Source organism: Macaca mulatta, chromosome 12 (assembly GCF_049350105.2).
Source record: "Macaca mulatta isolate MMU2019108-1 chromosome 12, T2T-MMU8v2.0, whole genome shotgun sequence".
Classification (NCBI taxonomy): domain Eukaryota; kingdom Metazoa; phylum Chordata; class Mammalia; order Primates; family Cercopithecidae; genus Macaca; species Macaca mulatta.
In genome coordinates, this window is record NC_133417.1 from 94649954 (window position 1) to 94661851 (window position 11898).

General features: G+C 38.5%; 2 protein-coding genes across 3 annotated transcripts; both read left to right on the plus strand.

The window, feature by feature from the left end:
* Window positions 1-1538: 1538 nt before the first annotated feature.
* On the plus strand, window positions 1539-7524 carry ASDURF (ASNSD1 upstream open reading frame). Its single transcript, XM_077957318.1, has 4 exons — window positions 1539-1687; window positions 3976-4029; window positions 5675-5750; window positions 6302-7524. The coding sequence occupies exons 1-4, from the start codon at window positions 1544-1546 to the stop codon at window positions 6370-6372; spliced, it is 345 nt and encodes a 114-aa protein (XP_077813444.1). The 5' UTR covers window positions 1539-1543; the 3' UTR covers window positions 6373-7524.
* ASNSD1 (asparagine synthetase domain containing 1) lies at window positions 1539-11215 on the plus strand. Of its 2 annotated transcripts, NM_001194770.3 has the most exon segments (6): window positions 1559-1687; window positions 3976-4029; window positions 5721-5750; window positions 6302-7857; window positions 8141-8322; window positions 10820-11215. In NM_001194770.3, coding segments are annotated over 3 exon segments (1932 nt in total). In that variant the 5' UTR covers window positions 1559-1687; window positions 3976-4029; window positions 5721-5750; window positions 6302-6393; the 3' UTR covers window positions 11106-11215.
* Window positions 11216-11898: the final 683 nt, after the last annotated feature.

The following is an 11898-nucleotide window of genomic DNA, read 5'->3' on the forward strand; positions in this document are numbered from 1 at the left end:
GCCTTTATGTTAAAACAAACAAACAAAACCTCACCAACCCACATCTCAAATAGCTGTCCTCCTTCCCTCTCAGTGGACACAAAAGTAATTAATTAATTTGAGCTCACAAACGATAAACAAAAAGACTTACAAACTGGTGTCTCTTTCGCCTCTCTTATTTATTTATTTGAACGCCTGGCCTCAAGCAATCCTCCCACCTCAGCCCCAAGTGGTTGAGATTACAGGTTTGAGCCACTGCACCTATCTACCTCTCTACCAAGAAAGACTAGACGTCCATCATCCAACAGATACCACCAAATGGTTAGACCACAAAACCAAACTCCCAATCATTGCTGCTATCAATGCATCAGTAATGTATAAGTTATACCTGAATAGCTTATCAGGAATATACAAATCAGAAACAAAAACAAAATTCTAAAAATCAATTAAGAAGGAAAAATATATAACCACTTCGGATTTCTCTAAGAGCAAATAAAAAACATGCCTGGACTTAAACAACCCATGATGTATACATTTCTGTCGCGAGACAGTTTGATTCATCACATAAATCCACTTGGGCATCTCTGTGGAACCTTAAGATTTCCAATAATATAGTATAATTCTCAAAAACCTAAAATCATGTCTCTAATGTGAACATAAAACAAATACATGTCAAAGTTTTATTCAACTCATTAGTTAGTGAGGGAACCGATAAGACTTTAAAACCAATACAGAATATTAGAGAAGCTAGGCATATATTAATAAAGAAATGTTAGGACACAATTGCAGGGTTAGAGACAAAGCTGACGAATGTGTTACAGAACAATACATCATAACCTGTGTTGGTATCTGGTACACCAAAAAAATTATTTGCATCTCTACCAAACCAAAATCTCTACCAAAGTTAACCTTTGCCCCTAGAGAATTGTAAAACAGCCCAGTCAAGTCAACATAATAAAGTCAAGTTCAGAGCAGCACTGAAAGAACATCCAGTAAATAAATCTCTTTTGCCTATTTCCAAGTTTTAGTCATTTTTTTCCACGGAAGTGAGATATTGCAAATATTGCAGGGGACATAGACATACTAAAAAACTACGAATTCATCTGAAATTCATACTGTATTTTATCCGGCAACCCTAACCACGAGTTAACCAAAACTTTACCAAGTCTGTATAGTTCTATTGCCAACACAGTATCTCCTATGTTCCTCAACTTCATCTTTCCCTAGATAATACATATTATATTAAGAGCTATTTCTATTGCACGGCTATTCTTTACATGTACCACTGGAGGGCGCACATAACTCGTAGTATACTAGATAAGACGTCATGAAGAAACCACCTGAGCGTTTCTGCATCTCAACCACTAGAGGCCAGTACAGGAACCTCAGATTTTGCAACCAGACTGTTTACTCACGCCCTAAGCAGCCACGCGCAGGCGCGAAACTCCTCCCCAGGCCAGACACGGCCTGCGCATGCGTTCAAGTGAGCGCGCAGACGCTGTTGGTAAAACTCGCGGGAAAAGAAAGGGTGCGCGCGGCTGGAAGCGCGCATGCGCGGTGACTAATGCTCGAGGTTCCTTCAGGGCCGAGCATACTGCGCTTCTTGCGGTGGGTGGAAATGCCCAACCGAGGGACGCGCCCAGAGGACAGCCCTGTGCTGATCCCCACCGACAATTCGACCCCACACAAGGAGGATCTTAGCAGCAAGGTGAGTGTCAGACGCAATGAAAGGCTCCTGGACTTGGGACTGGGCGCCACAGGACCCTAAAGTTGGTCCGCAGGGGGCAGCGTGGGGCCTGCCCGGGACTCGGCTTTGCCCTGCTACTTTTCTCTTTTTATTCTTAGCACTTGACAGCTACAGTTAGTCCTTTTATTTTCTGAAAACAGTTGCGAAAAGGGAGATATTGAAATTTGCCCCGAGACACGACCCAGGTGGCAGCGGGGCGGAGTTCTGGTTGGGTGTTTTTAAACTTTGGGAAATACCGCCCACCCCAAATCTGTTCCATCGCAGATATTCTGCATCCGGTTAACCATGCCAGCAACCTGGGATCCATCCTTGACGCCCATCATGGAAGCCTATCAGTTCTACCTTTGAAACTCATTTCAAATATGTCCCTTTATCACCGTGAACACTTACCACCCCAAATAAGCCACTGTCATCTGCCATCGGGACCCCCGCCCCCCGCCCCCCGCAAGGGCTTCCTAACTGGTCTCTCCTCATCCACCTGTTAGCTGCTGCTTCTCCGTTAACCAAAGCAATGGTCCTAAAACACGCATTGGGTTGTCACTGTTATACCAAAAAGGGGGAGGGAGGAAGCCAATATAATATAAGCCTTAACTGCCATAAACAAACAAAACCTTTAAAGATAAATGGGGATGGGCAGGGTTATAGCCCTTCAGGTACTACATGTCCTAGATTCTACTTTGGTTCTGTCCCAAACTTGCAATGACATCTGGGCAAGTCTCTTTAATCTTTTTGTATCAGTTACCTTCTTTGAAGTAAAGTGAAATGTACACCTGTCATTCCTAAAATGGGAAAGCCCTGTACAAACGTTAAGTCTCAAAGAATGTTTACAAATTCGGCCTTGGAATTCAACCTCATTACCACAGCTCTGCCAACTGGGGAGACAGAAAGGTGCACACTCATGGGAATTGGGGGTGAATTTTCAAAAGACACACAGTCCATTCTGATTACCACCATTGCAAGCCCCTTACGCATACTGGTGGATACAAATCCCTGAGGTGTGTGAGGTAGCACAAATATTATAAAAGCTGCTTTTAGAGGCTCGTGTGATACTATGTAATTAGTCGTGTTCACAAAATAAATAGTTAAAGAGTTAAAAAGAAACTTAGTTTTCACCTTAGTTGAGCCCTCCCCTACAAATAAATAAAGCCCAGGTCAGCACTGTGGCCCAGGCCGGTAGTCCCAGATACTCGGAGGCTAAGATGTGAGAATCACCTGAGCCTGGGAAAATCGAGGCTGCAGTGAGCCGTCACCTCGCCATTGCACTCCAGCCTGGGTAACAGATCAAGACCCTGTTTGAAAAAAAAAGAAAACCAGTTCAACAGTGCCAGCTCCATGCTAGCCATTGAGCTAAAAAGGGAAAAATACAAAGATGGAACATGATAGGTCTTACTGTCCCCAAATAAGGCATTGCTTGATTTGAATGTGTTTGACTGCACTGATTAGTACATAAAATCATGAAAATATTGAAAAAAGTAACCCACCCCTCATTCAATTTGCTGTTTTTTTCCCCCCATCTAAATCACAGCTTAATTGAAAGACTGGAATTCCTTTTGGTGTATATCATATATGTATGTGTGTGTGTATATATATATATTTTTATATATATATTTTTTTCTTTTTTGAGATAGAGTTTCGCTCTTCTTGCCCAGGCTAGAGTGCAATGGTGCAATCTTGGCTCACCGCAGCCTCTGCCTCCCAGGTTCAAGCAATTCCCCTGCCTCAACCTCCTGAGTAGCTGGCATTACAGGCATGCGACACTATGCTTGGCTAATTTTGTATTTTTAGTGGAGATGGGGTTTCTCCATGTTGGTCAGGCTGGTCTCGAACTCCCGACCTCAGGTGATCCACCTGCCTTGGCCTCCCGAAGTGCTGGGATTACAGGCATGAGCCACCGTGCTGGGTCTGGTGTATATCATATATTTTTAACAAAAGGTATAAACCTTGTTGAGTAACTGTAGTCTTTGGTATGATTGCTGGTTACGAACACCAAATCCCCTGTCTGATCTTAATGGGTTACCTAACATTTTGCAAGTCTAATCACTGTTTTTTCTCCTCCAACTTTTCCCCAACTGGACCCCCACACAGACTGCTGTTGAAGATAATCTGTATATTCATGAACTGCCCATTTGGAAAACCAGTACATCATAGCCCCTTATCCCATCTCTAATTTTAAAACAACCCCTTAAGGGATTCTCATTGAACATACTTTGAAAACATCTAGCTTAAGGAGTTTTTCTTTATTTCAATAGATTAAAGAACAAAAAATTGTGGTGGATGAACTTTCTAACCTTAAGAAGAATAGGGTGAGTTATTATAGGAATTCTGAATAACAAATATGTGGGAGGTTTATTTATGTTAACTATATATTAAAGTTATAAGAATTATATATGAGATTTAATCATACTTTAATAAAATGTATAGTATTTCAGCATCTTTTTAAATTGCAAGTGTCTATTTTTTAAATGGATAGATCTCATAGTTGAAGATGTCTTTTTTCTATCATACGCTATTCACATTGCATTTGCAACAAATGATACTAGTTGTATTTTGGTATCTTGGAGCTGTAATCACTGATGATGTTTATTTTATACCCTGAATTTGGTGTTTTCTTTTGATACAAACAAACTTTATATTGAGATGAGAAGAAACTTTTCTTTCAAATGAATGTGGATAATTATTGAACAAAAAAAAATACATTGCTTCCCCTCCCTCCAAAAAATTTTTACATAGATTTTTATAAATGTGTAACATGGTTATTTAATGCCATTTCCATTAATATAAATAAGCAAGCTACTGCTTTGTGTATAGTTTCAGTGTCAAATTACATTTTAACATTCAGGAACAAATGAGTTTGAGCTCTTAAAAGTATTTTAAAGATTATGTAATAACTGGTTAGATATTTCTGATGTTGTCACTTATGGAATATTAGAAGTTGAAGCACATAAAAAAATTAGCTGGGTGCCTGCCTGTACTTCCAGCTACTCGGGAGGCCGAGGCACAAGAATCTCTTGAACCTGGGAGGCAGAGGTTGCAGTGAACTGAGCGCATCACTGCACTCCAGCCTAGGCGACAGAGCAGAACTCCATCTCAAAAAAAAAAAAAAAAAAAAAGTTGAGGCAGAATTAATACAGACTTTCTCTAGAGGGCAAATTGAGGGCAAATCTCAACAACTCAAACTATAACACTTTGACCCAGCAGTTCCATTTATAGTAGTTGATACTTAGGAGAGAATCATGGGAGTTCACGAAGATTTAGTTACAAAGATATTCATCACAACGTTGATTTACAATAGCAAAGAGTTGGTAGCACTTTAAATGTTTAGTATTTGAAGCGAGCAAATAAACTGTAATATATTATACCTGTATAGCAGTAGGTATAATTTGGTCGCCGTAGCTTGCTTTGCCATTTTTGTGTTCTTGTAAAATAACACTTACTGATAAGAAAAAGTGTTCTCCGGTGAAACCCCGTCTCTACTAAAAATACAAAAAATTAGCCGGGCGCGGTTGTGGGCGCCTGTAGTCCCAGCTACTCGGGAGGCTGAGGCAGGAGAATGGCGTGAACCCGGGAGGCGGAGCTTGCAGTGAGCCGAGATCGCGCCACTGCACTCCAGCCTGGGCGACAGAGCAAGACTCCGTCTCAAAAAAAAAAAAAAAGAAAAAGTGTTCTCAATATATTGCTCATTGATAAAAGCATAAATCTGCAGGTACAGTAAGAACATTTTTTGTTAAAATGGTATATGGAGAGAAAATAGTTTCATTTCAGTAGTAGCACTTTCTGGTAGTTGGGCAATGGATGACTTTTATTTGTGTTTTTGCTTATCTGTGTTTGCTAAAGTATAGTACTAAATATATATTACTGAAGTTCAAGAATTAGTGATAATAGGGTTAAGGATTTTAACATCTACTTTTTAGATCAAAATTTGATTTTAGCCTAAATTATGTTTTCCAGAAAGTATATAGGCAGCAACAGAACAGCAATATATTCTTTCTTGCAGACCGAACAGAAATGCTATCTGAGAGCAAAAGTAAGTTTTTTCTTTTTTGTGGCTTTTGGGGGGTGCCTAAATTATACTCATCTGAATGTTAAAATATATATCAAAAGATTAATGCAGCAGTTTGGTTTTCTTCAAGTTAGCCTTCCAAAGATGAGTCAACAGTTTAAATAAATATATATATATATATATATCATAATATGTGTTAGCAATAGTTATTAACATGTGCTTTAGAGTTTCAAACAGGCCTAAGTATGACAAACAATTACCACTTTCTACCTTTGTGACTTTGGGTGAAATACTTTAAACCTCCAAGGTATTGTGGGATCTAAATAAGATGCTGTGTAAAAAGTGCTTAGCCAAGTGCTTGGGCCAAAATGAGCACCCGGCAAAACAGAAGCTATTTTTGTAAAAGATAAACATTCTTTGTTAGTAGCCTGTTGTTAATTATCATTGGCACTGGCACAGTGTGTGTGTTTATATGGTTTGATTTTGGTAAACAGCTTGTTTTGCCCTCTGAATTGCTAGGTAAAAGTCCAAGAATTTTTATGTTATTTAATATTTATTCTCCTTCCCTGCAACAGGTATATTGGATGAACTGAAAAAAGAATACCAAGAAATAGAAAACTTAGAGAAGACCAAAATCAAGAAATAGTCAACCTAATTTCACGTAACAATGTGTGGCATTTGTTGTTCTGTAAACTTTTCTGCTGAGCATTTCAGTCAAGATTTAAAAGAGGACTTACTATATAATCTTAAACAGCGGGGACCCAATAGTAGTAAACAATTGTTCAAGTCTGATGTTAACTACCAGTGTTTATTTTCTGGTCACGTCCTACACTTGAGGGGTGTTTTGACTACCCAGCCTGTGGAAGATGAAAGAGGCAATGTGTTTCTGTGGAATGGAGAAATTTTTAGTGGAATAAAGGTTGAAGCTGAAGAGAATGATACTCAAATTTTGTTTAATTATCTTTCCTCCTGTAAGAATGAATCTGAGATTTTGTCACTCTTCTCAGAAGTGCAAGGTCCCTGGTCATTTATATATTATCAAGCATCTAGTCATTATTTATGGTTTGGTAGGGATTTTTTTGGTCGCCGTAGCTTGCTTTGGCATTTTAGTAATTTGGGCAAGAGTTTCTGCCTCTCTTCAGTTGGCACCAAAACATCTGGATTGGCAAATCAGTGGCAAGAAGTTCCAGCATCTGGACTTTTCCGAATTGATCTTAAGTCTACTGCCATTTCCAGATGCATTATTTTACAACTGTATCCTTGGAAATATATTTCTAGGGAGAATATTATTGAAGAAAATGTTAATAGCCTGAGTCAAATTTCAGCAGACTTACCAGCATTTGTATCCGTGGTAGCAAATGAAGCCAAACTGTATCTTGAAAAACCTGTTGTTCCTTTAAATATGATGTTGCCACAAGCTGCATTGGAGACTCATTGCAGTAATATTTCCAATGTGCCACCTACAAGAGAGACACTTCAGGTCTTTCTTACTGATGTACACATAAAGGAAGTAATTCAGCAGTTCATTGATGTCTTGAGTGTAGCAGTCAAGAAACGTGTCTTGTGTTTACCTAGGGGTGAAAACCTGACAGCAAATGAAGTTTCGAAAATGTGTGATAGGAAAGCAAATGTTGCAATCCTGTTTTCTGGGGGCATTGATTCCATGGTTATTGCAACCCTTGCTGACCGTCATATTCCTTTAGATGAACCAATTGATCTTCTTAATGTAGCTTTCATAGCTGAAGAAAAGACCATGCCAACTAGCTTTAACAAAGAAAGGAATAAACAGAAAAATAAATGTGAAATATCTTCTGAAGAATTCTCTAAAGATGATGCTGCTGCTGATGACGACAGTCCTGATAAATATGTCAGTGTACCAGATAGAATCACAGGAAGGGCGGGACTAAAGGAACTAAAAGCTGTTAGCCCTTCCCGAATTTGGAATTTTGTTGAAATTAATGTTTCTATGGAAGAACTGCAGAAATTAAGAAGGACTCGAATATGTCACTTAATTCAGCCGTTGGATACAGTTTTGGATGATAGCATTGGCTGTGCAGTCTGGTTTGCTTCTAGAGGAATTGGTTGGTTAGTGGCCCAAGATGGAGTGAAATCCTATCAGAGCAGTGCAAAGGTATGACACTGTTTCTTCTGATAATTTCTGAGACCTATTTTTGACCCTTAAAGCTTGTAGCATTTTGATTGTAAGAATATAGCATATTTTAGTTGCATTTAAACTACAACACAACATATGTGACTTCTTTAGAATTGGATATATTTTACTATTTTCTGTCTTTATCTTGTTTTTCTCCTAAAGTGTTATCTTTAGGTTTGCAATTTTTAAGCTTTTCTTTTATCTTGTTTTCTTTACTGTGTGGTTGATAACATTTTTATATGGATTTCTTTAAACCGCATAGGTAGTTCTCACTGGAATTGGTGCAGATGAGCAACTTGCAGGTTATTCTCGTCATCGTGTCCGCTTTCAGTCACATGGGCTGGAAGGATTGAATAAGGAAATAATGATGGAACTGGGTCGAATTTCTTCTAGAAATCTTGGTCGTGATGACAGAGTTATTGGTGATCATGGAAAAGAAGCAAGGTAATTCTAATCATTTGAGTGTTGTTACGGTATTTTTATAAAAACAGCAGAGTTTAAATGGAGACTTTTAAGTTTGTTTTCTCTTTGGAGACTGTTCAGATGAATAACAGCAGCAATAATAGCTTGGCTTTATATTATAAACACAGTCAGAAACAGAGCTGGGAAGAGCCAGGAGAGCAGTTATTTTCTAGAACTCATTCTCTAAGAAATGTATTTTCAGTAATTTTCAAAGGTAACATAATGACAGGATTGTTTTTAAGACTATAGTGAAAAAGACTGTTGAAGTAGGCCAGGCATGGTGGCTCACATCTGTCATCCCAGCACTTTGGGAGGCCAAGGCGGGCGGATCACCTGAGGACAGGAGTTCAAGACCAGCCTGGTAAACATGGTGAAACCCCACCTCTACTAAAAATACAAAAAAAATGAGCTGATCGTGGTGCCACATGCCTGTAGTTCAGCTACTCGGAAGGCTGAGAATGGCTTGAACCCGGGAGGTGGAGGTTGCAGTGAGCCCAGATCACGCCACTGCTCTCCAGCCTGGGAGACAGTGTGAGACTCCATTTCCACATAAAAGACTGTCAAAGTAAAACTGAGATAGTGAAATACTAAGATAAGGTATGTAGAGGGTTTTGTTCAGCTTTTAATGTTTGCTTTCCTCCCAGGAAGGGCATAAGCCCCACCTGCAAGCCTTCTTCTCCGATGTTATAGAAACTGGCTTTGTCTCTGTAGACATTTCTGTATGTACAGATCCATGCTGATTTGAAGGTAGTCCTCACACTGGATATTCCTCTGCCACATGTTTTTGAACACAATTTAGTCACATATTGCAGATTACCTAAAACCTTCAGAGAAACCAAGGCACTTTCATGTATCTATTCTTGCTTTTCAGGTTTATTTTTACCTATATCATATTTCTGAAGGTAGTGAACAAGTACAGTATTTGAATAAAACTTTCTAAGACATTAAGTAAGGATAAAGGAAGATGTGACATTTAGTTATAAAGAGCAAAAATCCATTCAAGTAGGCTAATTGATTCAAGTAGGTAGTTTATTACAAGGGTACAAGCATCCAAGAATAGGAAGTCCAAGTAAGCTCCCTGAGAATTAAACATACTACAGTTTCTCTCTCTCTTTCTCTCTCTCAGACTTCATTGTTTCTTGTCTCTACTTCAGTCTTTTCCTCTTTCCACTGACTTGTAGCTGCCTTTACACAGTTGTCCTTCTTAAGTTTCTGGTCCTAGCCCATGTAAAAGTTTGGCTACTATGTCATTATTCTATCATAATTTTCCAGATTTCACTATAAAGTGATAACTAATACCATAATAAAGTCCATAAACTGTTAAACTGTTTTCTCTTTGAAGGACGTGAGAGAGAAGGAGGTAGAAATTCAGTATGTTATTTCAGCTAGGTCATAGAGAAGGGAATTTGTCTAGTAAAAGCACCTACTTATGAAAGTGTTATATTATGCTCAAATAAAAATGCATATGAAGAATGTTTAAAGCAGCTAATACAGAATTGTGATATAACAAATATAGTGGCTAGATCTAAATAATTTGTTGTGTATCTTGACATACATATTAACAGTAGTGTGTTGATTTGATTCTCTAATTAAATTTGCTTTTGCAACTCATTCATTTTTATTTAATATTCCACATAACAAATGTCTTTGCCCTTTCCAATCTCTTAACCTAGACTAAGATGTAATAAAACGGAAACACTAGTGTAACTGTATTGCATTTGGAGATGTGGGATGGTGGGTGTTAAAGTATTTTAAACAGAAAAAGAACAGAATTTTGTAGAAATTGGGGAAGCAAAAGGGCAGAAAGTTATTTTTTTAATCTAATATTTTGTTTCTAGGTCATCCCAGAATTTAGGGGGAAAAAATCTAATATTTTGTTCTGTTACAGTAATTTATCACCATTTAATTGGTTTAAGTATAATTAAACAATTTTGATTAACAAAATTTTACCGTGTTTTGCAGGTTCAGGCTGTGGAGCCCTTCTACATTGGTTCCATATCCCTAAAGTGTCATTTCTTTCGTTGTGATAAAGATCAGACACAGATTGAATAGTTAGTTAAGATCATGCTTGTAGGCCAGGTGTAGTGGCTCACACCTGTATTCCTAGCACTTTGGGAGGCCGAAGCAGGTGGGTCACTTGAGTTCAGGAGTCCGAGACCAGCCTGGGCAACGTGGCGAAATCTCATCTCTACCAAAAATACAAAGATTAGCTGGGTGTGGTAGTGCTCGCCTAGGTGGAAAAAAAAAAAATCATGTTTGTTTTCAAGGCCTCCACAAAGATACCTTGTAAGACAATTTGAAACTATTTCTGGACACAGTAAGCCCTAATGTATTTATTGAGACTTAGACTGTTTTGTAGTATATGTCATGTGTTATGAAACACTTAGTTTGATTACATTTTAGCTATAAAACTGTATAAATCAAAGCAGGTTGATTTTATTTTTACATAGTGGTTATATTATTTATCTGTTTATTTTAGATTTCCTTTCCTGGATGAAAATGTTGTCTCCTTTCTAAATTCTCTACCAATTTGGGAAAAAGCAAACTTGACTTTACCCCGAGGGATTGGTGAAAAACTACTTTTACGCCTTGCAGCTGTGGAACTTGGTCTTACAGCCTCTGCTCTTCTGCCCAAACGGGCCATGCAATTTGGATCAAGAATTGCAAAAATGGAAAAAAATAATGAAAAGGCATCTGATAAATGTGGACGGCTCCAAATCATTTCCTTAGAAAATCTTTCTATTGAAAAGGAGACTAAATTGTAATGTGATTCACAGTGTAACAATATAAAAATACGTTTTTATATAATTACTTATATAAAAGTAAGATACTCTGCTGCTTTATTATTGTATAATAATAGTAGTTTTAAAGTTCATTTGGTTGAATTTTCATTTTTTCCTGTTACAGAACTCCTAAAACCATGGAATTTCCTTAGTGATAGGGAGTATCTTTTGTTATTCGTAATAAGCCCCTTTTGATCACACCTGAGTTTATGCTAATGCGGTGACTTAGAGTGAGGTCTCTAAATAGCCTTTAATACTTGCAGCTTGGGAGGTCAAAGCTTGGGAGGCCAAAGCAGAGGGATCTCTTAAGTCCAGGAGTTTGAGACCAGCCTGGGCAACATGATGAAACCCCATGTCTACTAAAAAAAAAAAAAAAAAGGCCAGAAAATGAACTGGGCATGGAAGCATGTGCCTCCCTACTCGGGAGGCAGAGGTGGGAGGATCACTTGAACCCAGGAAGTGGAGGCTGCAGTGAGGCTAGGATCACACCGCTGCACTCCAGCCTGGGTGACAGTGAAACCCTGTCTCTAAAAAAATAAATAAATAAATAATAAAAATCAAGAGATTAGAAAAGTTGGAATTTCATCCCTACCCACCCACCTCTGGGAGGGAGAGTGTTGCTGAAGGTTAAGGTCTATTAAACTCTATAAAAACTGTGGAACAAGATTTGATGAGCCTCTGGTTTGCTGAACATGTGGAGGTGCTGGGAGTGTGGCATGCCCAGAGAGGACATGGAGGCTCCCTCTCACTGTAATATTTTTTGAATACTTTGCCT

Excerpts from the sequence above, each read along its gene's own strand:
- ASDURF (XM_077957318.1), top strand. The coding sequence starts at position 1,544 with ATGCTCGAGGTTCCTTCAGGGCCGAGCATACTGCGCTTCTTGCGGTGG. Across the intron at positions 4,030-5,674 it reads CTAACCTTAAGAAGAATAGG|AAAGTATATAGGCAGCAACA; the intron begins GTGAGTTATTAT and ends TATGTTTTCCAG. Across the intron at positions 5,751-6,301 it reads AATGCTATCTGAGAGCAAAA|GTATATTGGATGAACTGAAA; the intron begins GTAAGTTTTTTC and ends TCCCTGCAACAG.
- ASNSD1 (XM_001106875.4), top strand. The coding sequence starts at position 6,394 with ATGTGTGGCATTTGTTGTTCTGTAAACTTTTCTGCTGAGCATTTCAGT. Across the intron at positions 7,858-8,140 it reads CCTATCAGAGCAGTGCAAAG|GTAGTTCTCACTGGAATTGG; the intron begins GTATGACACTGT and ends TAAACCGCATAG. Across the intron at positions 8,323-10,819 it reads GATCATGGAAAAGAAGCAAG|ATTTCCTTTCCTGGATGAAA; the intron begins GTAATTCTAATC and ends TGTTTATTTTAG.